This window comes from Camelus ferus, chromosome 13, assembly GCF_009834535.1.
Source record: "Camelus ferus isolate YT-003-E chromosome 13, BCGSAC_Cfer_1.0, whole genome shotgun sequence".
In the NCBI taxonomy this organism is placed as follows: Eukaryota; Metazoa; Chordata; class Mammalia; order Artiodactyla; family Camelidae; genus Camelus; species Camelus ferus.
This window is the reverse complement of record NC_045708.1, coordinates 1,205,974-1,233,218: the sequence shown is the minus strand read 5'-3', so window position 1 is coordinate 1,233,218 and position 27,245 is coordinate 1,205,974. Positions and strand designations below refer to the sequence as shown.

Genomic DNA, 27,245 nt, shown 5'->3' with positions numbered 1-27,245 from the left:
ATGGGAAAGCCTGAGAGCCCAGTGGGGACAGTGGAGCTCACTGGCAGGTCGGGGCCGAAGCACCGAGGCTTCCTGGAGTGGGGGCTGCTTCTGCTCCTGCTCCTGGTGACAGGCGCCCTGGTGACCCTGGGCCTCCTCTACGCCAACAGCAGAGGTGAGTGGGGGCGCCCCCTCCCCGAGACCCGCCACCCAGCACCCTGCTCACTGCTGCGGGCCCCTCCCCAACCTCCGGAAGGTCTGCGTGCCCGCCCACCCCGGACGGGCGAGCCAGCAGTGTCCAATGCGGCAGGCAGGGTCTGCACCAGGGACGGAGGCTGCAGGGCTGCGCTGCAGACTGGGAAGGAGGGGCACTGACCTGCGGGGGCCGGGGTCCCCTTCCAGAAGGCTCTGCCCAGGCGTGGGCTGGCACAAGGCTAGTTCAGCAGGCTCTGAGCCGGCGGTCCTCTGGGGGACTCCTGAGAGGTGGCAGACCCGTCCCCTGCCCCATCCGTGAGGCCCCCTCCACTCCGGGCTGGAAGCGCGGCCCTGCTGCCCGGGGCGCTGCAGTTCCCGGCCGGCCCAGCAGCAGGAGCCCACGCTCCAGCGCTGGGGACCGCGGCGGCATCGCTCCCGCCAGCCGGCCTCTCCGGCCTCTCCGCGGCTGGCTGCCGGCCTGCGGAGCGGACCCCCTGGTCCTCCCCCACCCCTCTGAAGACCTGGGTCCTGGGGCCTCGTGGCTTCCCAGGCTCTGCTGAGAGCAGAATGGTGGGAGGGGCCCGGCTGGGGTCCTAGGGAGATTGGGGGGTGCTGGCCGCCCTGCGGGAGCACCCCCTCTCACAGTCTTCCCCGTCCCCACCAAGGCCCAGGTGCAGGAGCCAGGACCATCCCCCTCTCAGGTCAGCAGGCCCTGCACCGGGGCACCAGGCGGCCCAGGTCAGAGCCCAGCCGCACCCGGCTGCCCGCGTTGAGTTGGCTCCTCCAGCAGAGGGGCAGGCGGCGGGGCGCAGCTCAGGACTCGAGGATCTGCAGGAGGGGTGCTCACCAGGTGCCCTCAGCAATAGAGCAGCACAGCCTTTCTTACCAGAAAGTCCCCTCACTGGCCAGAGCCACCGGCACTGCAGCAGGACCTGCCCGGGCTGCTCCCACCCGACCGGGTGCCTGGCAGACTGTGCCAGCCGCGGCGGGCTCTGGCCCCTGCGGGCACCTATCAGCAGAGACGGACCCTGCAGTGCCCTGGGCACGGGGTGGGGGGTCGATCGCTCGCTGCCCGGAGAGCCCTGGAGAGCCCAGACCCCAGGGAGCCTCACTGGGGGCCCCTGGGCTGCGAACACCTGGTTTGGAGGCTTCCAGGGGACGGGGTGAGACCCTGGCCGCACCCCCGCCGCAGGGCTCCTCAGCTCCGTCCTGACAGGAGGGGCCTTCCCTGCCCAGCCGCCGCCGCCTCACGGCCCCCTAAACACGAGTGGGGTGCCCGCCAAGCCGCTCGGTCAGGACTCCTGCCCCGCCCCCAGAAAGGACCCGCAGCCCAGCGCGGCCTCAGGTCCCGGTTCAGCTCATTAACGGGCTCACACGCTGCTACTCATTTCTAAGCACTTTCTCGTTTCCGCTATGGTCTTTTTCATCACTTCATGATGTATTTAGGAATCATTTTTTAAATTTCTAGATGCATGGAGATTTTTCTTAATTGCCTTCTTTAACTGGTTTCTAATTTAACTGCATTGTTATCAGAAACCGTGGTTTATGTGAACCTGATTCCTTGCTGTTTGCTGAGGCTTTAGGGCTCACACAGGGCCAGGTTTATAAGTAATCCGTGTGCGCTTACAGGGAACACCCCGCCCGCCGGGGGGGAGCAGAGACACAGGGAGAGAGAGAGATCTATTCGTCAGGTCGGTCAAATCTTCTATATATTCGCTTTTTTCTATTTTCTTTTTCTTTCCATTTTTCAAAGACCCATGTGCTAAAATCTTGCCCTCTGGGGCAAACTGATAGTTGAACTAACAACTTTCCTTGTCTTTATGTCAAGTATTAATTTGCGTATTTTAAGTCTACATTGTAACGTGAACACAAATTTCGAATCAGCGTATCTTCACTGTGTGTCACTGCGTGGAGACCCTTTCTAGCTTAACAGTGCCTTTTGCCTTCATTTTTTTTTATTTAAATTCTGTTCTGCTGATACGAGTTAACATTTGCTGTCTACTTTTTCCATTCTTTTTCTTTCAAACGTTGTTTCGTTAGCTTTAGGTGCGTGTGTAGCTGGATTTTGGCCTGTCTTTTACCGGAAGGGTTTAGTTCACTGTGATCATTGAAACGCTTGTTTCTTTCTGTTCTTGCGTGCTTCTCACGCCCCTTTTGTCTTTTTTCTTGCCTTCTTTTGGGTCAATCTATTGTTTTTTCACTCTGTTTTCCCTCCACTGGCTTGGAAGTTTTATATCACTGTCTTTTTAATGCTTGTCTTAGATTTGTTCTTTTCATATTTATTCCAGAAGTTATAGATAAATCTTTTCCAGAAAACCAATTCTTTATGAAATTTAAAGCAGGAAATCCGGTGCCATGCCCGCATCCCCACCCACCCTGGAATTCTGCTCCTCGGAAACAGCCACACTCACTGTCTAGTGCAGAGGTCAGCAAACCACGGCCCAGGGACCAAACCTGGCCCCTGCCTGTTTCTGTAAATAACTTTTTATTGGAACACAGCTGTGCCCATTCATGTCTGTATTGCCTGTGGATGGTTTCACGCACCAAGAGCTAAGTTGAATAGATCAGTCTGTAGGTGGTTCACAAAGGCTAAAATACTTATTATCTGGCCTTTTACAGACAAATATTGCCAACCCCTGGCCTGGAGTGTCCCCTCATGTGTCTAAACCTTATCTTTGGACCTTCTCTCCTTGTCATCAGTGTTAGATCACTTAGCAGCATTCTTGGTTTGCGGTTAAAAACCAGGCTCCGAAGGCCGACAGCCTGGCTGGTGATGCCATCCCCACCCCCCAGCCCCACATCCCAGCCGTGTGACCTTGGAAGGCTTTCTGCTTACCTCTGTGCCTCAGTTTCCTTATCTGTAAAATGGAACAGAACAGTGCACACATGGCAGAACCTCCCTTGAGGGCTCGGTGATTTCATACATCAGGAACACTTTTAAAAATGTCTGTCATGCTGTCTGTGGCCAGGTTTAATAATAAAACACTGGACTGTGTCGCTGACTCACTGTCAGAATGGTTCCTGACATCCCGACTGGGAGGCAGATGGAAGTGCCCAGGCTTCCGCTGGCCCGGGCAGGTGTGCTGTTGCTTTGGGACAAATCCGTGCTCACCGTCACAGGAGTTCTGCGGGGGAGAGCTTCTCACAGCTGCTCTACGGGCGATAGCTGGTTCGTACTTCCTGTCCTTGTTGCTGCTCGGTTTTCTCATCATTCGGAGCTAACTTGTTTCAGTTTGTTTTTTTCCTGTCAAGTTAGTTAATCACAGGCCCATCTTCATCCATCTCAGATATCAATCTCGTGCTTATAAAACGTGTTTTAGTTCAGTGTGGGATGTCATCCCATGCGGCCTGGGCACAGGGTACTAACGGTTGGCAGATGTCACTCACGATAACATACTCTGGGTTCAAGGCCATTCAAATGACATTTCTCAGTTTCAAAGTTCTTTTCCATTCCTCTCTGACCTTCCCTTCAAACAGTTCTTAAAAACAGCCACTTTTCATCTTGCCCAGTGGTTACAAAGGTCCCAAGCTCCGATGGAAATGCCGTTCTGACAGTTCCTAACCTGGGACACGGCCCCGAACTTCGTGTGTACCGGCCCTGACCCCGCGTGACTCACCGCGCCTCCGGGGGATGCTCTCCATGCCTGAGAGCCAGCAGTTTGTAGGCAGCTATCAGGTGTGCTATGTGAAGGGGCCCGCACAAGTGTGAAGTAATTATCTTTCCAGAGCTCCACGAACCCTAGGTCTGGGTGAGCCTCACCGTCTCGCTCACCGTTCTTTTTTCACCGTCTGCGTGCGCTTCGTTCTTGGTGTAGACCCAGATCCCCGCCTGCGTCGCGGTCTTCCTGAAGAGCTTCCTTGAGCACCTGTTGCGGTGCGAGTGTGCTGGGAAGAACTCTCTCGGCTTTCATTTGTCTGGGAAAGCCTTTATTTCATTTGCATTTTGAAAGCTACTTGCTCCGGGCATAGAATCTGGGTTGACAAGGTTTTTCCCTCTCAGTCGCTCTGCTGCCTTCTGGCCCACGTGGCTTCTGACGAGGAGCCTGCTGTACTTCCCAGCTTCGCCCCCCCACCAGTAGGTGCCTCCCTTTCGGGGCCTCCCTCAAGATGCTCTCTTTATCTTTGGTTTACAGCAGTTGGCTGTGCCTAGATGCATTTTTCTTGGCCTTTTTTCCCTAACTGAAGTACCGTCAGTAACCATGCATCCGTTTCTGGTGTGCAGCACCCTGTCCCAGTCAGGCATATGCATACATGCATTCATTTTCACACTCATTTTCATAAAGGTTATTACGAGATACTGAATTTCTTGTGCCATACAGAAGCCATTTTTTAAATCTATTTTTATATACAGTAGCTAACATTTGCAAATCTTCTTTGTCTTTGTTTTTAATTTTTATTTCTTTCAATAATTCAAACACGTTTGGGTTATTTCTGCACTGGCTGGCTGTTGCTGCCTGACAAACCACTCCAACACTCAGGGGCATAAAACAAGAGCTATTTGTCACGACACACCTGGGACGGCCGGGGCCCGCTGCTGAGGGTCAGGCCCAGTGCCGTGAATCTCACCCTCCTCCGAGGACCAGCAAGCACACCCCTCTCCTTGCAGAAGTTCGAGGGGACAGGAGAACACACACAGGCCTCGGAGGGCCTAGGCTCAGAAGCGGAGTACTTCATTTCCACCTCATTCTATTCCCAGAGCCACAGGGGCAAACCCACAGTGAGGAGCGGGAGGAAGGCTCTCTGCCCTTCAGTGGGAGCAGCTGCACATCCGCGTGCGAAGGCACGGAGCCAGAGAGGCATCGAGGTTCCCGGCCTGTGATGCCAGCTTCCACACATTCTGGATCAGATAATCCCAAAATATGAAGGACTGGGGCTCCAGTCCTGCGGTTTGCTGTTTCTCACTCACGGAAGCCTCCTCTCATACAGCCAAGTTTACGTTCAGATCGGCGTTACCTGCGAGAACCCCAGGTCCCTCGGGCTGAGGTTTCCCTCCAGGGGACGTGTGTGTGCGCCTCCATCAGGCGCGCTGGGGCGCTGCCGGCCTGGGGCTGCTGAACATTAACTTCCCGGCTTGGGGTTTCCTTGACCACAGGGTCACGTAAACTCGCAGCCCACACCAGTGTGGCAACCAGCCTGCGAGCATACGTTCCCCAGAGAGGATCCCAAGAGAGTTCCCCATAGCCCACTTCTGTCAGAGAGAGACACAGAGACAGAGACAGAGACAGAGAGAGACAGAGACAGAGAGAGACAGAGACAGAGAGAGAGACAGAGACAGAGACAGAGAGAGACAGAGACAGAGAGAGACAGAGACAGAGAGAGACAGAGACAGAGAGAGACAGAGAGAGAGAGACAGAGACAGAGACAGAGAGAGACAGAGACAGAGACAGAGAGAGACAGAGACAGAGACAGAGAGAGACAGAGACAGAGAGAGACAGAGACAGAGACAGAGAGAGACAGAGAGAGAGAGAGACAGAGACAGAGAGAGACAGAGACAGAGAGAGACAGAGAGAGACAGAGACAGAGACAGAGAGAGACAGAGACAGAGAGAGACAGAGAGAGACAGAGACAGAGAGAGACAGAGACAGAGACAGAGAGAGACAGAGACAGAGAGAGACAGAGAGAGACAGAGACAGAGAGAGACAGAGACAGAGAGAGACAGAGAGAGAGACAGAGACAGAGAGAGACAGAGACAGAGACAGAGACAGAGACAGGAAGAAGAAACAACTTGCTCACATCAAGGTTAGCCTCTAGGAGGACAAGACTTTCAAAGGGAACATCAGTTTGGTTTTTCTTTTAATATAGACAGTCTACGTGCAAATAATTAGCACATTACAGAAGTTATTCAAGCAAACGTCAAAAGAACAAAGAGTAGCCAGGTGTCCCTTGGCTACAGGGAGAGCTGCTGGGAGCTGATGGGGAGAGACCCCTGCTTGTGGCCTGTCTGCTTCGTGCCCTGTTGACCCCATTTCGGCGTCAGGGGATGATGTCGCTTCTATGCAGCCTTTGTGTCGCAGGCCTCGTTGGTCTGGTTTTCCTCTTGCTCAGAAATATGGAGCGTTTGGATGAGGTTACACACGGGGGCTGGCAGCCCAAACCTCGCCCCTTGCTGGTGACTGGCCTCGGGCGCACCGCCCCACGTGCCCGCCAGGTCTCTCATCAGGAGATGGAGGTGGCGACACGCGCGAGCTTCTTGTGACAATTAGGCGAGGCGGCGTAAGGTAAAGGGTGATGAGCAAAACACGACTGCCCCGTCTAATTCAGTTTTGGAAGTGTCACCTCCAGAGCCCACTGTGTCCTCCGGCCAGTCCTGAGCTGGAGCATCTGGTAAACTTAGCCCCGGAACCTCCCCCAACCAGAAGGCTGGCAGCTGCCGAGGACGCGGGGGGACGTGGCCCCTGCGGTGCTGGTCGTTTGTTCTGGTTTTCTCTGACCAGCCAGGGAGCAGATCCACCGGAGGCACTGCCGGGTCCCCACCACACTTCACTCACCCCATTTCCCCTGAGTTTCCCTTCCTGGGCCCCATGGTTCCTTCCCGCCAACCTGGCCTCCGACCGACCGCCTGTTCCTTCTGCGGGAAGCCTTTCTTAGCATGTGTTGTGCTGAGTGCACAATGAAGACACATCCCCGCAGCCTTTACCTGCGGTGTCTGCTTCGCTCTCGCCGCATCCTTTCTAAGTTGGCGGTCTGTTTCCTTCGAGGGTCTGTGCCACCGTCTTCCGACCTCCATCCTTCATGACGAGAAGCCAGCCATGCCTCTTTCTGCTGCCCCCCTGATGTAATGTCCTCTCCCTGCGCTGGCTGCTTCTCTCCCTCTGGTTCTCGGGGAGCTGCCCGTGGTGCGGCTACATGTGTGGCTTTCTCCGTGCTCATGCTGCTTGGAATCGACGGCACTTCTTGCATCTGTAGGTGTATGTCTTTCGTCAGTTTTGAGAAATTCCTGGCCATCATCTCTTCAACGAATGCCCTGACTCATACAGTCTTCCTCTGGGGCTCCAGCTACACAAATGTTAAGCCATTTAATATGGTTCCGCAGGTCTCAGATCCTCTACTCAGGTTGTTTCAAAAGTCATTTTTCTAAATTTTGAAGCAGTTTTAGGTTTACAGAATTATTACTAGAGAACACGGAGTTCCCACTTACACCACACCCCCTCCTCCCCACCCCTACCCCAGGCCCCACCCCCAGGCCCCTCCTCCCCGCTCCCCTCCTCCCCACGCCCCCTCCTCCTGGCGCCCATCCTCCCCACAGCCCCCTCCTCCCCACAGCCCTCCTCCCCCTCTGCTCAGATTTGAGCTCTACTGGGCTACCCATGTCCTGACTCCCTGGTGCCCAGCCCTCACTAGGTGACAGCCCCATGCAGGGACCCCCCCGGAGCACCCCGGACTCCCCACTGCAGGAGAATGCCAGTGCCGTCCCAGGAACAGGTGGCTGGAGTCGGAGAGCTGAGTGCTGTGTTTCTCCCCAGGGAAGCAGCTGCCACTCTTTACTAGCCGGCTTTGCTTCTCAAAGGAAAAGAAGACCATTATAAAACGAGCATCCAGAGGTAGCCCTGCCTTCCCTACCAACATGCCTGAGCGGCGGGCTAGGGAACTGCACCCCCATGGTCCGGGCCACCAGTGGAGGGCCGGGGAGCTGGCAGTCAGGCCCGGGGTGTGCAGCAGGAGGGTGGGGCCACAGAGTCCATGGGAAGAGAGGACAGAGGCAGGGATGCTGGACGCAGGCTGCCTCCTGGGCACCTGGGAGCCAGTAGGAGTCACGCTGCTCCTGGATCTTGGGCGCTGCTCCTGAGGGCCGGCAGGTACACATTGATACAACCAGCTGGCAAGGGGGTGGGGTGGCTGGGAGAGAGTAAGGGCGTGCAAAGGCGGGGCAGCACAGGCAGGCTGCCTGGAGGAGGTGACCCCTGACAGGGTGAGAGCTGGCTGAGCAGACAGGCAGGAGGGCAGAATGGCTGGCTTCAGCCCTCCGGGGCCTGGGCAGCTGCGGAGGTCGGTGGAGGGAGAGAGTATAAAGGGTCTCCCAGGTCACTGACGAGGTCAAGCCAGAATGAGCTTTCACTCAAGGCCCCAGGCACAGGCCACCCGGGGAGCATGCGGGCTGCCCTCCAGATGCCCTCATGGCCCTGGGCTGGACCGACCACGGGGGTGGGGGTGGCACTGAGGCTCAACCCTGCCCACCCCTGTTCCTCCCCACCCCACCTGCGCCCTGACCCACCTCTCCACGTGCTCATGCTGCTCCTTGCCTGCAGACATCCAAACCCGCAAGGAGGCGGCTGAAGTCTGCACCACCCCTGGCTGCGTGATGGCAGGTAAGGCCCGCTTCCCTCTCAGCCCTCCACACCCCGACCAGGGCTGGGGTCCCCCATGCTGCTGAGCGGACCCCGGGCGTGCGTGCAGGTAGGGGCTCTAGGGCAGGTGGAGGAAAGGGGTCTGCTCCCATTTCTCACCCCCACGCCCAGGCCCCCCAGGAAGCCTCCCCGCTGCCCGCTGAGGCCCCTGTGACCACGGCGAAGCTGGCGTGGGACCCCAGAGGCCCTTTTCTGCATTTACAGGAAGAAGGTCACACAAACATACACACTCTCAAGCTTTCTCCCAGGAACTTGCCTTAGAACTGGGCACCGTGTGCCCTTGTTGGCAGATAAAACACAGGGAAAATGATGCAAAGAAACGCTAGTGTAAAAACTCAGAAGTGCGCTCCAGCGAGCTCCCAGCCAAGTGGAACAGGACGCGAGGGACGGTCTGGGGTGGGGTGTCCATCCCGGCCACCTCTACTGAAAGCATTCTGCCGGGAGCCTCGGGGCCCCACTGTCCCTGCACGCCTGGGGACAAAGCCTTCCCCTCCAACAGAAAACAGACCCTGCAGACACGGTGACCAGGAGGGGGCACGAGGGGCGGGGCCAGCAGCTGAGCCTTCCTGTGTGCGGAGCAGTCTTGGCTGGGATTTGCGGGTGTGGAAATGGAGGATCAGCGAGCTCACAGGGGTCCAAGGTCGCGTGGCTAAGTGATCCCCCTGGGACTGAAATCCCTGCTTACGACCTCCCCGGGGTGACTGACTCCCAGGGGCACAGGGCTGTGACTGAACACCCCGCAGCCCATCGGGGTCTCCCCTCTCCCCGCTCCGGGACACGCAGCCGCCAGGATCCTCCAGAACATGGACCCATCCAAGGAACCGTGCAACGACTTCTACCAGTACGCGTGCGGAGGCTGGCTGCGGCGCCACGTGATCCCCGAGACCAACTCACGATACAGCATCTTCGACATCCTCCGAGACGAGCTGGAGATCATCCTCAAAGGTGGCAGCAGCCGCGCCCACGGGGGCGGCCGGTGCGCGGTGCGCCTGCTCGGCTCTCGGGGCGGGGCGGGGGGACGACTGTGCGCCTGGCCACGGTGGGGAGGGGGCACAGCCCGCCGAGCCCGCCCCGGTCCAGCGGGCACAGGGGAGAGGGTCCCCCTGGGATAAAGGCCCCGCAGGGCTAGAGGGACCGCCTCTGACTCAGTGTGGCAGGGGCAGGGGCCCCGCAGGAGCCACTTCAGGCCAGTGTCCGGCTTTCTCCTCGCCCGCAGGGGTGCTGGAGAATCCCGCCTCCGAGGACCGGCCAGCCGTGCAGAAGGCCAAGACGCTGTACCGCTCCTGCGTGAACGAGAGTGAGTGGGGGGGGGGCTGCCGCCAGCCCCGGGACCCCACGGCCCTGCTGCAGAGCAGGGCGGAGTGGCCGCCACTCCAAACTGACACCAGGGGGCTGTGTGCTGCCCTGACCTGGCTGCTGGCTCCAGGCTCCCTCTGGGGCACGGACTTACTGCCAGCTGCCCATGACCAGCTCACACCCTGATGTCAGCAGGCCGCACTGTATTCAGGCAGGAGGAAGACAGTGGGGGGCCTGCTGGGAGCCCCAGGGAATGTGCATGTGCGTGTGTGTGCACGTGTGTGCGTGCACGTGTGCATGCGTCTGCATGTGTGTGTGCACGCGTGTGTGTGCGTGCGTGTGTTAAAATGCCTGTTCATGACACATGTGAAAGACAGTGAGGCAGACTGTTCAGGGCCATCTCAACAGGTGCAGGACCACTGCAGTGGGGTTTTGCAAGAGGGGCAGGGGATGTGGCTCCACTCCAGATGCAGTGTGGGCAGGTGGGGAGGCGTGGCCCCAGAGCAGGTGGCGCTCGCACAACGGAAAATCACTGAAAGGAGACATCCGCAACGGGGTGGGGTGCAGATCTGGTTAAACGAAGCTAATAGGGTTCATGCTGAAGGCAGACGGGTGGTCAGAAGTCACTGGGGGGACAGAGGGCCAAGGACCCTGATCAGCTCTCCAGAGGGGTCAGACTCGCAGCGGGGAGTTCTGGTTCAAATGACTGCACAGAGTTCTTGCTAAAACTGCGTTTAGCAAGACGGGCCCAGCCTGACTGACGTCTGGTCAAGAATCTTTGCCAGCGTCAGTGTGTGTGCGTGTGTGTGTGTGTGTGTGTAGGTCTGTTGATGTGTATATATGTCTGTGTGTATGTGTTTGTGGGTAGGCATATGTGTGCATGTGTGTGTATATGTCTCTGTGTCTATGTAGGAACGTGTGTCTTTGTATGTATGTGTACGTATGTCTGCATGTGTGTGTATGTGTATACGTGTGTGTGTGTATGTGTCTTATGTGTGTATGTCCGTCTGTGTGTAAGTTTGCATGTGTATGCATATGTCTGTGTGTGTCTGTGTGTATGTGTCTTATGTGTGTATGTCCGTCTGTGTGTAAGTTTGCATGTGTATGCATATGTCTGTGTGTGTCTGTGTGTATGTGTCTTATGTGTGTATGTCCGTCTGTGTGTAAGTTTGCATGTGTATGCATATGTCTGTGTGTGTCTGTGTGTATGTGTCTTATGTGTGTATGTCCGTCTGTGTGTAAGTTTGCATGTGTATGCATATGTCTGTACTCTGGGGGGACTGCTTCCCTCTCCTTGGCACCGGGGTTCGAGGCTATTTCCTTGAGGGTCTCCCAGAGGGCGAGGTTTCTTTCCGGGCACCCGACGGTAGGGACTGCAGCGTTCTCAGGGGTGTCTCTGTGGGGTCCCCGGCTTGCGCACTTCTCCCCGTGGGAGGAGAGGGTCACTTCATCCAGTCTGGCCAGTACCTGCCAGGTGAAGGTGATGTCCTGTGTTCCCACCTTTCGGGAAGGTTGGCTAGAGAGACTGAATGTACAAAAAGATGGTGGCCAGACCATGTATAGAAACACAACTCTGAGCCACAGTCTGCAGCCAGAAGGCCCATCCGTCACCTACAGGAACCAGCCAGGAAGCTGAACAGTAACTCCTGTAACCATCAGCCCAAGACGGCCGGGACTTAACCCATCACTGGCGGCTCCCTGAGTTCAGTCCCTGCTTCCGACTCAGGACCAAAAAAAGAAAGTTCACTGCTCCCCCACCGGCCACATGGGACACCCTGCTTCTAGTGAGCCTCGGAGCTCACCCAGGCCCACGGCCCGTCTCATCGAGTCTCCCCAGATCAAGTGGCCAGGCCAGGCCCTCCTTCACCTCTGCCCCTCTGTGGGCCACCTTTCTTCCCCCCTTCACTTGGTTCTTGACTGAAGTTCTCCCAGACTTCCTGCCAGATCAACATCACGCGGGGAAAGTTATGTTTTGTCCTCTGTCCAGTGTGTGCTGGAGATGGTGGTCTTGAGGGCTTCCCAGCCGGGTTGGTCCCTCACCCCTGCAGAGCACACAATACTCTGCCCCTTTCAGAGTATTGCCCAGGCCTCTCTGAGCCGCTCTGAGCTGCGCCTGCTCCTGGCCACAGGCCCCCCAGGCTGGCTCCTCACCCACCACCCGCCCGCCCGCCTGCCTTGCCTCCCGCACCCTCTGTCCTGGTGGCCCTTGTGCTTTCATCCACTCCCTGTCCCCTTTCCCGCCTGTGTCCCGTCCCTGCTCTTTCCAGGCCTCTCCAAGTCCTGCACCACAGGGTGTGACGGGAGGGCGGGGCTGTGTGCTGAGCAGGCAGCACCCCGAGGTGTGCATGAAGGCGGGTGTCACACCCACCGGGCCTCTGGTGAGGGACCGCTTCCCCCTTCCCAGGTGTGATAGAGAAGCGAGACTCGCAGCCCCTGCTGGACATCTTAGAGGCGGTGGGAGGCTGGCCGGTGGCCATGGACAAGTGGAACGAGAGCATAGGTGAGGCCAGGGCAGGGGGCACCTCGCGCAGATGGGCGGCCCTGGGCCTGGGGCTCCTCGGAGCCGAGGCCTTCCAGGCCCGTGCCGGGGAGTTTGCTCCCGCGGCTGGCGGGCTCCGTGGGGCTGGTCCTCTCCAGCTCTGCAGAGAGGCATCCCTTCCAGCGCCCTAGAGAGGGACCCAGGCTCCCAGCTCTCAGCACATGCTCTGCTCTCTGCACCAGGGGGCAGGGTCACCAAGTGGTCAGCAGCCCCCAGCACACAGGGGGGCTCCCCGTGGACTATCTGGGGAAGCATGACCCCGAGGCCCTCCAGTGCGCCCGCTGCCGTGAGCCTGGCAGGGGTCCCCTGTGCCCTGGAGTTCTGGGCTTAGGCCAGGCTTCACCAGCCAGCGAAGGGCTGGGCTGGGACCCGAGGGGCCCGGCGGGTCTCCAGCACAGGGCGCTGACCCCCCAGGCCCCAGGTGGGAGCTGGAGCAGCAGCTGGCCGTGATGAACGCGCAGTTCAACAAGCGTGTGCTCATCGACCTCTTCATCTGGAACGATGACCAGAACTCCAGCCAGCACATCATCTACGTACGAGCCGCGTGGGGGGCCGGGGTAGGCGGGCCCCCCGTGCCTGGCTGGGCGCTCTCGCAGCGCAGTGGGGAGATGTGGCCAGAGGGGCCGGGTGTGCCCTCAGTGTGCTCCCGGGGCCGGGTTCTTGTCCACCTCTGCTGTTCAGGGGACTGGCACTGCCGCTGGTCCAGGTCGGGCCTTCTGAGGCCTGTGTCCCGACCAAGGGGCAGCCCAGGTGCCGGGATGGTCCTCGGGACCGTCTGTCCAGGCCTTCGGCACCCGGTGCAGGAAACCTGACCTCAAAGAGCCAATGCTGGCCACAGCTAGCAGGCCAAACAGGACCCTGGGTGGCACGTGCACGGCCCTCCGGGAGTGGGGAGCACAGCAAGGCATGCGGGTGGTCCGCGCACCACCCCCGCCACCCCGCAGCCCCCCACAGCCCAGCCCCAGGGCACCCGGGCCCACCGCCAGCATGCACTCCAGGTGGGCGGTGTAGGGGGCAGGGGCAGGGCTGGGAGCGCCTTGGCCAGGCTGTGGGGACCCCCCGCTCCATGCCCAGGTTCCCACACTCTGTGTCTCCAGATAGACCAGCCCACCCTGGGCATGCCGTCCCGAGAATATTACTTCAACGACGGCAACAACCAGAAGGTAAGTCAGGGCTGCCGGACCTGCCCCCTGGCGCCTTCCTGCCAGCCTCCTCTGCTCTGGGCACTGCCCTCCTCCCATCACTTCGGGCCCACCTGTGGCCCAGCTCCCTGCGTGTCCACCTGACCTTTGCCCTCAAAGCCAGCCTTTGGAGGCACCCATGCGGATCGAGCCTGGCACTGAGGGCTAGGAATGCAGATGAGGACCTCTGCCTTTGTCACCATCATAAGGGTGTCCCTGAACACCTGGAGCCAGGCTCAGGGATAAGCCCAGCCCAGCAGCCCTGAGGGGTACACGTGTCATCCCATCTCACCAGAGCCAGACTGCGGTCCCACGCTGCCAGCTCACTAAGATCCCAGCACAGGCTGCCTGGGCCCTGGGCCTGCTCCCTGAGCCATCCTGCTCCTGTACCTGGGAGGAGAGAAATGGGGAACCAGACATGCAGCAAGGCAGACAGGACAGGGCCAGCGGGGAGGAAGGATGGGGAGCAAACTGGAAAGGCAGGAGGTGACGTGACCCACAGCCAGGAAGCCACGTGGGGGGGGGGGGCCTCCTGGCAGAGGCGGGCTGTGAGCTGGGCTGTGAAGGACGGGTCCAGCCAAGAGGAAAGACAAGTGAGGCAGTGGGACGAGGAGAGCAGACCAGGGAGCCCAGCTCAGGGCCGCCGGGCCTGGGTGCCTGGAAGGGCTTGAGCCTGGCAGCCGCCGGTCAGACCAGACAGCTGCAGCCAAGCCTGGCCTGGGGGGTCAGCCCAGCCCGAGGCCAAGTCACTCGGCGGAGGTGGTTTCCGCGGCCCCTGCCTGCAGTAAGGAAAGCCCCTCCCAGACTGGCCGTGAAGAAGGCGGGTCCGAGACGGCATGCATCCTCAGGACCCAGTTCCTGGTGCCCAGGTCGACGTGAGCCTGGCTCAGGCAGCCCACCCTTGACCTTGGGCCTTTGCTGAGCAGCCACTGTGTCCCCAGCACTTTATAGACAGCCAAGCAGCCCACCAGAATAGGTCTTTGGGCCCTGGGTGAGCTCAGGGACAGGGTGACACACAGAAGGGACGGGGAGGGGAGCCCAGCCCGGCCCGAGTATCTGCACGGGGTTCCATTGTGCAGGTCTGGGAAGTAGGCACGGTCCCCCCACGGAGCTCACAGCACCCCGCCTTGCTGGGGAGTGTGAGCCCCAGCACTGAGGGCCCTGCTCTGGGGGGCACGGACCGTCCAGAACTGCACCCAACGAGTGTTCCAAGGGCTGCTCTGTGTCATGTGCCCTCCCCACCCCCACAGAGAGCTCCGTGGGGGCAAAGTGGCCGAGGCCGCCAGACGGTGTCCTGCGTCCTCTGGCCTAGGTCCGGGAAGCCTACCTGCAGCTCATGGTGTCGGTGGCCACAATGCTGCGGGCAGACCTGAATCTTCCTACGAACAGCTACCTGGTGCGGGAGGACATGGAGCACGTGCTGGAGCTGGAGACGCATCTGGCCAACGTGAGGCTGCGGCCCTGGGCGGGGTGGGGTGGGGGAAGTGTCCCCTGACCTGACCACCCCGCCCCATGTGACCACCCACCCGCCTGGTGCAGGCCACAGCCCCCCAGGAGGAGCGGCATGATGTCACCACCCTGTACTGCAAGATGGACCTGGAGGAGCTCCAGGGCAAGTTCGGTCTGAAGGTAAGGCCTGGGCCACCCGCCGCCCCTACTGCTCTCCTGTAAGCCCCAGACACACCCACCCGAGCAGGGGCCATGGAACTGGTCACCCAAACCACGACGTTTCCACGCCGGGACAGCTGGGGTCAGCTGGCTGTCTGGGGATGGGGGCCACCCGGTCTGAGGTGGCTGCTGTGAGGTCCCCCTTTTCTGAGCAGGTAACAGGCTGGGAAGGGCTGCAGACTTGCCCGCCTGAATTGGGCAGACCCTCACCCAGGGCTTTCTGTCCCCAAGGCCCGCTCAGAACCCCACCATAGCTCTGCCCCCCACAACCAGGCCCTTGGACCCTCCGCTCCTCTCCAGCCAGGACTTCTGCTTAGGAGCTGGGGCTGGGGAGGGGCAGCCCAGCCGAGCAGTCGGAGGGCCTCCTGCTGCAGAAGGAGGGGCCGGAACACGCTTCAGGGCCCCGCGGACCGACTGCGGCAACTGGGGGCTCAAGCCAGAGGGAGGAGGGGCCGATGGGCGAGCGCCCAGCGTCACAGGGAGAAAGGCAAGGCCGGAGGCAGGGCCCAAAGCCCTGCCTCCACCAGAAAGGCTAAGTGTCTAGAGCCATGAAACAAGATGGGAAAATTTAGGGGAGCCCCTGCCCAGGGCTCATGGCACCTGGGGCCCCAGAAGGCCCTGCGGTCCCCGTCCTGCCCTTCCTTCCCGGCTCCCCGCGGCGGCCTGCTGTGATGGCCCTCCCCCACACAGCCCAGTGGCTGGCCCACCCCTCAGGTAGGCACGAGGCGGGGCCAGCCCTGCTCTGGCACCAGCTCCGTCAGCGAACAAAGCACGCGAACCCTGCCTGGAGCTCGGGTCAGGGAAAAGAGAAGTGGCCTGCAGAGCGTGTCAGAGGGCAGGCAGGGGGGAGTCGAGGGCAGCCCGGAGGCTGAGTCCGAGAAGACCTGGACGAGGGCCAGGCATGGTCTTGAGGGAGGAACAGCAAGTGCTAAGGTGCTGAGGCAGGGGCTGCAGGGCGACTGGAGGAGGCCGGAGAGGGAGGGGTGGACTGCGTTGGGCCTCCAGGGCCGTCATGAAGGCACTGGCTTTGTTGGAACAGGACTTGACTCATACTGAATGGGATCTGGCTGCCGAGGAAACAGTCTAAAGGGACTGAGGGCCAGAGGCAGGCAGAGGGGTCCAGAGGGTGCAGCACAGCCCAGGCTGGACAGGGTGGCAGCCTGGGACACATGGCAGCCGAGTGCTGAGAGGGGTGGCTTCCAGATCTGTTTGGAAGGGAGAACCCACTGGCCTTGCGGACTGAATATGGAAAGGGAAAGGAGGCGCCTCAAACAGCCGGAAGGTGCGTGGAGACGGCCCTGGAGCAGGCGTGTGGGAGCGTCCAGGGACCCAGGGCTTGGGGTGTCTGGATTATAACACGTTTACCATGTTTAGAGTTGCCACACGCGCACATCCGCACAGCCATGGCTCAGCTTAGGACTTAAGCCGTTACTGATGCCCCACCGCATGTCCCCCCACCTCCCCGCAAAGCGACCACCAGCTGAATGCTCCCCCTACGAGTGTGCACCTGGCTTCTCTCGCTCTCCATTTTGTGGGTGAGACCGCATCTCACCATCCTCCCGTCGCATGTCCTCTCTCGCTCGTCACTCACGCCGATCCTAAGAACACACGGCAGTTTGAGCCCCTGGTCTACTCTTGCTGGGCCTCCGGTCAGTCCCAGCTCTGGACTTTTCTGAGCAGTGTTGCTACGCTCATTCTCGGGCACGTCTTGTGGCACGTGCACGCGCACATCCCTGTCAGGTCATAGGACAGGCGCGTGTCCAGCGTTCACGGGTCACACCAGCGTCCCTGCACAGACTCACACTCCCCAGTGCTCAGCGGGGTCCGTCCCATCCATCTCAGCCCATCTGGGATGTGCTGTGGGATCTCCATCGGGGCTGCGTCTGACTTTCCCTGTGGCCAGCGGAGTTGACCTCTGCTTTGTGTTGACTGGCCAGCGGCGGCCCCCTTTTGTGAAGTGTCTGCTCCAGTCTGTTGCCCATTGTTTCCTGGGATCTCTGCCTTCTTCTCGCTGACGCTGAGCTCTTTGTATGTGCTGGGTGGGACCCCTTGGTCAGCTTCTGCGGAGCAGACCCCCCTCTCCGCTCAGCAGCTTGCTGTTTTACCCTGTACTGCTTCTTTTCTAAAGGGGTTTTAAAATAGTCCTTTTTTTTTTAAAAAATGGTCCAATTTATCAACGGAACAAAGATGGGGCAAGAGTTTCGTTCTGGCTTGTGTTTTCTGTGTTCCGCTTTAGAAATCTCTGCCTGCCAAGGCCGGTCAGGTGAACAGTCCGCCTGGAGGTGGTGCTTCTGCACGCAGTGAGAAGGACGGATTGTTTCAGCTCTTCCTTGTGGCTGTCCAGACCGTCCAGCACCATTTACTGAAAAGTCTCCCTCATTAGCCATTGTGCTGTGTGCTGCTTTTGTTAAAAACTGCGTGTCTGTGTGTGTGTGTGCGCGCCTGCGTGCCTGTTTGTGTCTGTGTGTGTGCACCGGGCGTGTGCACCTGGACTTCTGACCTCTCTCCGCCTCCCTGTCTGTCCACGCGCCGGCCCCTACTGTCTCCGCTGCTGCCGTTCTGTGACACGGTTTGACATCCAATAGAACAAGTCTACCAGCTTTGTTCTCCAAGATCAAAATGATTGTTTTTGGCCTTTTGCATTTCCTTAGGAGACTCAGAGTCAGCTAGGCAATTCCACAGGCAGTCCTGCTGGGATTCTGCTGGGGACGGCCTGGAGCCTGAGCATCCATCTGGGGCAGAGCAGCGCCTTCGCAAGGCTGAGTCTCCTGATCTGTGACCCTTCTGGACGTTTACTTCTAGATATTCATGTTTTCTCTGATTTCTCTCAATATGTTTTATACTTCTCAATTTCAAGGCCGTACACATCTTTCGTGAGGTTTGCTCCTAGGTGTTTGGTTTTTTAGTATTATTGTAAGTGGTGTCATTTGGTCATTGCTCTTACCGTTGCGTTGCTAGCATCCGGAAATACTTTGTATCCAGCAGTTTTACTCGATGCACATCTTGGTTCTAAGAGTTCGTCCTTTCATGTTTTACATACACAGAATCCTGTCCTTCGTGAAAAATAAGTTTTATTTCTTCCCTTTCAATCCTGATTGACTTATTTTTTCTTGTCTTATTGAACTGGCTAGGGCTTTGAGCCTAGAGCTGGCGTCGTGACAGAAGATGCCTTGTTTCCTTCCCCAGCTCAGAGGAGAAGCCTGCAGCGTTTCGCCCTGTGATTTTGTCTGCTGGACTGGTTTCTGTTTGTTGTCACTGCTGCAGTTGTTCAGATCCTTTTATTAGATCGTGCAGTGTATCTTCTGTTTCTAATTCGCTGAGCATCTTTATCACGAGTAGTCGATTTTTAAAATTCCTTTTCTGCGTCTGTTGAGATTACCACGTGATTTTCCTTCTTTATTCAGTTACCATGGTCAATTGTATTGATTTGATCTTCAGATGCTGCGCCACACTTGTATTCGAGTTTGGCTGCGCTGCATTGTCTGTTTCATGCAGGTGTGGGTGAATCCCAATTGCTACTATTTTGCTTAGATTTTTTTGTTCCAATTACAGTAAATGAGACTGGCCTATTATTTCCTTTTTCTGCAATGTCTTTATTTTGTATTAAGGTTATTCTTGGCCTCACGACTCAGGCTGAGTTTTCTCTTTTTCCTTTCTCTGGAAAGTGAGTAAGAGTGACAGTATTTCTTTAAGAATCATGTTTTATTCGGGGTATTAATGAGGACGATAGCCCAGAATACAGCCAGTTAGTGGTGTTTTGGTTTTTCTTTTTTTTGACAGTGTGTCTTTATTAAATGTCAGATGGCATCCACCGGAGAAGCCAGATGAGTCTGGAAATTTCTGTGTGGGAATATTTTAAATTAAATATCCAGGTTATTACATATAAAACTGTATTTTCTATTTCTTCTTTCATTTTGCTAAGTTGTGCTTCTCCCGGGAGTCTTCCGCTGTGCTCGAGCTCTCAGATAGATTGCCACAATCTCTGTTCATGGTTTGTAGGCTCGGCAGTGACGTCCGCCTTTTTCCTGATTTTGATTACCTGCACCTTCTCTGTTGCTTTTTTTTTTCCTTCCAGGTTTAGTGAAATACAATTGATGTATAGCACTGTATACTTTTTTTTTGGCGAGGGGGAGGTAATTAGATTTTTATTTATTTATTCAGTGGAGGTACTGGGGACTGAACCTAGGACCTCATGCTTGCTAGGCATGCACTCTTGCCACTCAGCTATACCCTCCCCCTCCTCTTAGTTCTTGAATGTTCTTTGGTGAGGGCTGGGTTTCTTGGATGCCCAAGAACTATGTCTCTCTCTCCCCACTCCCTCCTTCCCCAGGGATTTAACTGGACCCTCTTCATTCAGTCTGTGCTATCCCATGTCAACATCGAGCTGCTGCCCAATGAAGAGGTGGTGGTCTATGGCGCCCCCTACCTCCAGAACCTGGAAGACATCATTGACATCTACTCAGCCAGGTGAGGCCGAGGAGGAGCCCGAGAGGCCTCGCATCTCCCCCTGCTCCCCCCTCCCCACTCCCAGCAGCTGCTCCTCTCAGGAGAGGACCCCAGAGAGCATTCACTCTGAGGCCTGAGGGACACGATGGGATAAAACGATAGTGGTCAATGGAACCCAACATGAGAGCTGTGAGCCCCTCCTGAGGCGGCCAGGGGCAGGCAGGGTGTATCCAGGGGTTGTCTTTGAAGTTTTCTGCACCACCGTGAACCCCTACTGGATGTGGAACCTGCTGCCCAAGGGCCCATGAGCCATATCCTCTCCTGGGCAGACACGACCCAGCCATTCCACCCCCGCCCTCTGCCTCCTGCCCCAGGACCATGCAGAACTACCTGGTCTGGCGCCTGGTGCTGGACCGCATCAGCAGCCTGAGCCAGCGATTCAAGGACGCACGTGCCAACTACCGCAAGGTGAGAGACACCCCACGTGCGTGGCTCTCGCCCCTGTGCCGAGCCTGGCTTGTCATTTGCTCATTTCTGACACTGAGCACCTGCTGTGGGCCAAGCGCCGAGGTCCACACTGGGGCCAGGGCCGTGATTGAGGCTGACCAGGCACCTGCCCTCATGGGGCAGTTGAACAACACGCAGTCAGCAAACTGGAGACCTACTCTCCCAAAACCAACAAGTAGGACGGGGGGCAAGGAAGAGATGCGAGCAGGGAGAGCCTCTCGGTGAGAGTGACCAGGGAGACCTTGAGGCAAGAATGACCCAGGCATGAAGAGACTGAGGGCGGGTTCCCAGGGAGCAGAAACAGCTCGTGCGGAGGTCCTGGGGCGGGGACACGGAGCCACACAGGGGGGAGGAAGGGAGGCCAAGGCGGGAGGTGCGCGGGGCAATCGTGGGCCAGGGCAGCATGGGATCCCACGTGCAGCAAAAGCCACCGAGGCGTTAAGAGTGGGAGCCAAAGCCTGATGTCCTGCAGCGTGGCCATTCTGCTGCTGGGGGGCACGGGCAGAGTGGAGGCGGTGCCACCATCCGGGTGGGGGTGGGGGTTGGACCGCGCCATCAGCAGTAGATGGAGGTGCTGACAGCAGACAGCTGAAGTGTGGATGAGGGGATGAGGACCTGCGGAGTCAGAGGGGACTCTGACATTCTTCACCAGAGATGTGGGGTGGGCAGAGGTCCAACGCTGACCAGGGAGATGGCGGCAGGACAGGTTGGGGGCAAGTCAGGCCCCCTGCCTTCCTGTTGGGCTGGAGACTCTACTGGCCAAGACTCAGGAGGGGAGCTGAGTCCCAGAGCTCAGAGGACAGAGAAGGAGTCACACTGACTTCTTAGGGGGCAGGAAACCCTGCAGCCCAAGAACCTATGGTCAGATGCCGGGCAGAGCTCCAGGCTGGCCGAGATTTGGGGCCAGAAATCTGACGGGGGACACGTTTCCATCCTGTGGCCTGTGTCCCTGGGGACAGGTTGGCAGACATCCTCATCAGACCTTGGAGATGGGAAAACCGGGGCCCAGGGAGCTGCTGGCTCTCGGCTGAGCTAGACAAGGCCCCCAAGGTCAATGCCAGCCTGTGCTCGGGGCTGGGACTGGAGTCCTTGAGAGCAGAGTCCAGCCAGGCCTGAGTGGCAGGGACGGGACAAGGAAGAACTCAGGGTGGAGCAGTGCCCCCACCCTCCCCTGACCCTAGGGTGGCCTGGGTGGGGAGCCGTCCCCTCCAAACTGCACACCCGGCCCTCGCACACCTGGGCCCAGTGTTCAAAGGGAGCCTCCGAGCTCGCCCATGTTGCACTGGCCGCTGGGCACCTGAGGCCAAGGACGGGGAGGTCGATGGCGGTGACATGGTGACATGAACGGCGGCCAGGCGCTGTACGGCACGACGGTGGAGGAGGTGCGCTGGCGGGAGTGCGTCAACTACGTCAACAGCAACATGGAGAGCGCCGTGGGCTCACTCTACGTGCGGGAGGCCTTCCCTGAGGACGGCAAGCGCGCCGTGGGTGCCTTGGCCGAGGCAGTGGGGGCGGGGGGCGGGTCACAGCTCCACCCCAGCACGGTGACCCTGGGCTCCTGGCGAGGGGAGCTGGCTCTAGCAGCACGCACGTGCTCAGTGGCGCAAGGAAGCCTCGCCTGCCCCGCAGCCCGGGCCCCCTGCCAGCCAGCGGCCCCCACCCCTGCAGGCCTGGGAAGGGCAGAAACTGTACAGGGTGTGCGTGCAGGGGCTGGCGGGCCCGAGGCCCACCTCGGACACAGTGCAGCAGCGGGGACCCTGTCCCGGGGGCCGTAGCCCACCCCCAACCCCCAGCACATTCGGGGCGGCCCACACGAGGCTTTAGGCCCGCCCCCTGCAGACCCCAGTGCTGGCCTTCCAGGCAGCAGGGCCGTGCACTCCCCCAGGTCAGAGAGCTCATCAGCAAGATGCGGGCAGTGTTCCTGGAGACCCTGGACGAGCTGAGCTGGATGGACGAGTCATCCAAGAAGAAAGCCAAGGAAAAGGTGGGCGGGGGCTGGAGTCCCCCGGCCAGGGCCTCCTGCCAGGAGAGGGCAGCCCCAGCGCGAGGGGCTGGGGTGAGGGTCTCCACACCCACTTCAGACACGAGGACAGTGAGCCTGGGCGGCTCGCTCAGGAAGGGACTGTGGGCAGAGGCGAGACCAAAGCGAGGCCCAGGAGACCCCCAGCACTCGGGGGTGGCCACGGACACAGGGAACAGGAGCCCCTCGGGGCCAGGGTGACAAACAGAGCTGAGCAGCTCTGCCTGGCCTCCTCCCCAGACCCGTGGCTGGCTGGCGGGCACAGAAGCTCAGTCTCTGGTTGCACCCTTCCACATTCTGTCCCCATTAATGTCCCCACAGCCTGCACGGAGTGCTCAGTCCCTTAGCCCTTTACCCACATGGCAGGGGCGGGGAGGGCACAGCCAGGATGCTCTCTGTGTGGCAGGCACGGACCGGCCCCCCACCTCCTCCCCAGGCCATGAGCATCCGGGAGCAGATTGGGTACCCCGACTACATCCTGGAGGAGAAGAACAGACACCTGGATGAGGAGTATTCCAAAGTGTGCCCCATCCCCAGCCGGGGTGCCCCCAAGAGCCCCGTCCCCTCGCCCCCACCCAGCCTGCCCCGAACCAGCCCCCATGGACCATGGGCCCTCAACTACCTGAGGGGTAGTTTTCCATCACTAACTCAGCCACCTAGCCACCTGCTGGGGTCCTAGCATTACCTTTTGTTACCGACGGGGAAACTGAGGCCAGGAGGGACTGGGGTCTCCCCCACGCACGTAAATGTGCGGAGCCTGGGCTGGCCCCAGTCCCCCTGCACCCAGAGCCTGTGGGCTGCGTGTGGGCCTGCCTGGTGGGTCCCAAGGCCAGTCCCCAGCTGCCCTTGACCACGCCCTGCCCCAGGCCCCTGAAGGACCCCACACACATGCCCGTAAGTGACCACCCCTCTCCTGTAGCTGAACTTCTCGGAGGACCTGTACTTTGAGAACGGTCTGCAGAACCTCAAGGCTGGCGCCCAGCGAAGCCTTAAGAAGCTTCGGGAAAAGGTGGACCAGAACGTGTGAGTGGCGCCAGCATGTGGGCACCGATGGGCCAGGACAGCTGGGGACGGCAGTGGGTCTGACTCAAAGCCCCCTGCCCACCTTCTGCTGATGGGGCCCCAGGGACGTGCCAGATCTCTGGATTGGCCCAGACCTGCCCTGGCTGTTGGTGGCGCTGGGCCCGTGGCGTGGCTGCTATGGCTGGGCCCACGGGGTGGGTTCTGGTCAGCAGAGTAGGGGGCCCTGAGGGGAGGGCCCCCAGAGACTGGGGCTCTAGGTGACCTTCTTGTTGCTCACAGCTGGATCATCGGAGCTGCCGTGGTTAACGCCTTCTACTCCCCAAACCGAAACCAGATTGGTACGTTCCCCACCTGCCCCCATCCCTCCAGTGCCAGAGGAGACTGGAGGCAGCATAGGATGGTACAAGGATCCAGAGTCCTGGGTCAGCCACATACTAGCCCTGCCCTTCTGGCTTCTGAGCCTCGGTCTTCTCCTCTGTAAAATGGGGGTGTGTGCTGTAACCTCTCCCCCCTGGGCTGCGGGGTTGAAGACAGGACTCCTAGAGGTGCCCACCCTGAGCTGGGGCACAGATGTGCGCTCTCACAGTTTATTCTGCCCTCCCCAACCCCGCCGGAGCAGTGTTTCCCGCCGGCATCCTCCAGCCCCCTTTCTTCAGCAAGGAGCAGCCACAGGCCTTGAACTTCGGGGGCATTGGGATGGTGATCGGGCACGAGATCATCCACGGCTTTGACGACAACGGTAGGGGCTGCCTGGGGGTCAGAGCTGCACCTCAAAGTCACAAACGCACCCCTCCCGCTGCAGGGCGGGGCCCCTGCCTGGATCCAGGGGCCTCCGGCTGCACCCCAGGGAGGCTGGCTTTCCCACGGGGCTAAACCACAGGGACCCTCAGAGGGCACGTGCTGGAGGACCCTCCCCAGGGTCCCTGTGCCCCCCTCACCTGGGGTTTACAGAGTTTGGACATCCCAGCAAGGGTCAAGAGTGCACAGTGCCTGCAGGATCCTGGAACCCGAGCCCCCAGGCCCTGATCTCGGGGTGGCACAGACACCACTGATGCCTTTCCTCCCCAAGCCTGAGCAGCCCCTCAGAGGCCCGTTTTCTCCCACAAACATGAGCCCTAGACACTGGGGTTCCCGGGAGGGCATTTGGGAGAGGCCCCGAGGGCAGCCCCCCTGCCCTCACCCCCCAGGCCGGAACTTCGACAAGGATGGCAACATGCTGGACTGGTGGAGCAACTTCTCTGCCCAGCACTTCCAGCAGCAGTCGGAGTGCATGGTCCACCAGTACGGGAACTACTCCTGGGATGTGGCTGAAGATCAAAACGTGAGCCCCCACCGCCCGCAACCCGCGCCGCAGCCCTGGCCCAGGGAGAGGGCAGGGGAGGGGCGCCCAGGCTGCCCCGCCATCCTGTCTCCTGCGAGCAGGTGAACGGCTTCAGCACGCTCGGGGAGAACATCGCCGACAATGGAGGGCTGCGGCAGGCCTACAAGGTGGGTCCGTGCGGGGGCCCCTCAAGGAGGCTAGGAAGGAAGCAACTGGGCCCAGGTTACCCGTCAGCCTCAGCAGCACCCCTGCACCTACAGCCTCGGGCACTGGGCGTCTGGAGACCATTCTGGGTGGGTGCCATATGGCAGGATGCCTAGGCGGTGAGTCCCCACAGAGCCCCGCCGGTGTCGTTCTCAGATGGCCACTGAGTCATCAAGACAGGGAGCCCTCGTCTCTGGGGGTACCCAGAGGGCCCTGCACAGCAGAGGCAGGACCCCCACCAGGGTAGGCCCGGGAGCCAGACCTCCATTCTGCCCTGATCCAAGGACTCCGGAGCCCTGGCCAGGCTGGTGCTGCCCCCAGGAGGGAGGGCAGGCCTGGGCCCAGCCCCCACTTGGTGCCCGCAGGCTTACCTGAAGTGGATGGCAGAGGGCGGCAAGGATCGGCAGCTGCCAGGACTGGAGCTGACTTACACCCAGCTGTTCTTCGTCAGCTATGCCCAGGCAGGAGCCCGAGCCCCCGTCCCACCTGCCCCCACACCGGCCAGGAACTGGCTCCCAGCTCAGATCCTCGGAGAGCCCTGGCTGCGGGGTGCCTCCGGGGATACCGTGGGCAGGCAAGCTAGGCAGAACCAGAATTCCCGGGCCAGGAAGGCTTCCTCGGGCAAAAGGATGGCAGGGGCGCTGGAGCTGGGGAAGATGTAGCTGCAGAGGGGGGGAAGGATCAGCTGGCTTCCCTCTCCCCACCCAGGAGAGCGCAGCTGGGGCCTGGCAGGAGGCGCTGGACCACACTCCATCCCTGCCACAGCCCGCTGGGCGCCCCACCTCCTGGCCCTCAGGCCGGGGCAGCCCCCTCCAGTATCCCCTCAGGTCCCCCCTTACCCCTCCTCCCATCCCCCCAGGCCTGCCCCACCCACCGCGTCCCGCAGCCATGCCTCTCGTGACCCCCCCCCCAGGTGTGGTGCGGGTCCTACCGGCCAGAGTTCGCCGTCCAGTCCATCAAGACTGACGTCCACAGCCCCCTGAAGTACAGGCAAGTGGCCCTCGGTTCCCCGCGCCCAGCGCCTGCTCTGGCACCCTCTTAGGCCCCTCCGTCCACCCGCAGGGTGCTGGGCTCACTGCAAAACCTGGCCGCATTCGCGGATGCGTTCCACTGTGCCCCGGGCACCCCCATGCACCCGAAGGTGCGATGCCGCATCTGGTAGCCAAGGCCAAGCCACGCTGTGCAGCCCACGGCCACCCGCCACCAGGAGGTGACTGGTCCTCGCGGAGACAGTGCAGCTGGTGGGGACCCGGCGTGCGCCCCGCGCCCAGTGGCCGACCCGCACCACTCCCTGCCTCCGCGCCCGGCCTGGAGTGCAGCCGCCACCCTGGACCATCGGGGGTGACCATCAGGATAAGCGCAACCCAGCCCAGCGCCCCCTCCGCCGCCCACCGCAGCCCCGTAGACACGGTTATCAGTCTTCCGCCCGCTCTCCAAAGCGCGTCCTCCTCAGTTGTCCACAAGCTTCAGATTTGATCTAAGTAAATGCTTTAAAGAAGCCGTTGGCTGCTGTGTTTGTGTGGCAGTGCCCAGGAAGGGCAGTCAGGGTGACAGGACCCCAGAAAGTGCCCAGTTCTCCTGGGCTGCACCAGGCTCTGCCGCTTGCTGACTGCTTCAACCAGGAGGCGGTGGGCATTCCTGACAGTCTCCCCAGGGTCTTTGTGCTGGGGACACAGCACTGAGCAGGATGCCCCCGGATGCCCGCCCTGGGGGACCACGTTTAAGGGGGAGGAGCTACTGATTCAGGAAGGAGCGGAGGTCCAGGAGGTGGGCACAGGGGACCCAAGACGCAGCCCAGAATCTGGATTTGGGGTTTTGTGTAACTGGGAGCCAGTGAGCTTAACCCGCTGCAACCCTGTCACCTGCCCTGAGTTTTTAAATAACCACAGAGACTGTCTGTTGGGGGAAGGGGAGAGCAGAGAGGTCAGCTGGAAGGCCACTGTGGCCATCCAGGCCTGGGCCAGGGGACACAGGGGAGGTGCTGAGAAGGCCATGCGAACTCACTCAGACGAGAGGGCCCCTGAGGGGAGCGGGACAGGAGTTCTGCCTGTTGCCCCATCATATGTGGCATCCGCACTGGGGGAGCTGGACGTTCCAGCTAGTCCAAGACTCGCCCCCAGGCCAACCACGCCCAGGAGGGCACAAATGATGATTCTCACATGAGTGAAGGTCCTTCCCGCAGAGCAGCCCTTTCCCTGAAAGTCCCTGACCATCCACCAGACCCCAGTGCGTGGAACAGAAACCATCCCCTCCCTGGAAAGCCAGTTAGCTCCCACCAGACGGGAGTTCTGACCTCGGCCCCTCAGGCAGGGCTCCCACCTGGGGCCTGGGCAGTTTCCTCACCGTCAGACAGAGCCCATCCCTGCCCTGGTCTCCCACACCCTGGGCCTGTTCTCAGCCCCCTGACCCGCATGTGCCAAAGGTGTGCAGTCTCCAGGAAGGCTGCGGGGGCATGTCAACAACCCCCAACTCGCCAGGGAGAGCGGTTCCCCTAGCGGGGAAGGTCACACCCAGGACACAC

At 59.9% G+C, this 27,245-nt stretch overlaps 1 protein-coding gene across 1 annotated transcript; it reads left to right on the top strand.

Moving 5' to 3' along the window:
* On the top strand, positions 1 to 26,023 carry MMEL1 (membrane metalloendopeptidase like 1). Its single transcript, XM_032494986.1, has 23 exons — positions 1 to 154; positions 7,638 to 7,715; positions 8,421 to 8,480; positions 9,303 to 9,464; positions 9,736 to 9,816; positions 12,220 to 12,315; positions 12,769 to 12,887; positions 13,452 to 13,517; positions 14,848 to 14,982; positions 15,075 to 15,164; positions 19,534 to 19,670; positions 20,024 to 20,117; positions 21,512 to 21,640; positions 22,042 to 22,140; positions 22,613 to 22,696; positions 23,096 to 23,199; positions 23,479 to 23,537; positions 23,819 to 23,938; positions 24,387 to 24,520; positions 24,622 to 24,687; positions 25,090 to 25,185; positions 25,638 to 25,714; positions 25,787 to 26,023. Exons 1-23 carry the CDS (start codon positions 1 to 3, stop codon positions 25,884 to 25,886), a joined length of 2,340 nt encoding a protein of 779 aa, XP_032350877.1. The 3' UTR covers positions 25,887 to 26,023.
* The last annotated feature ends 1,222 nt before the right edge of the window (positions 26,024 to 27,245 follow it).

Coding starts and splice junctions, on each gene's coding strand:
- MMEL1 (XM_032494986.1), top strand. CDS start 1: ATGGGAAAGCCTGAGAGCCCAGTGGGGACAGTGGAGCTCACTGGCAGG. Junction 20,118..21,511: donor CACGTGCCAACTACCGCAAG/GTGAGAGACACC, acceptor AACGGCGGCCAG/GCGCTGTACGGCACGACGGT. Junction 24,688..25,089: donor GGCTGCGGCAGGCCTACAAG/GTGGGTCCGTGC, acceptor TGGTGCCCGCAG/GCTTACCTGAAGTGGATGGC.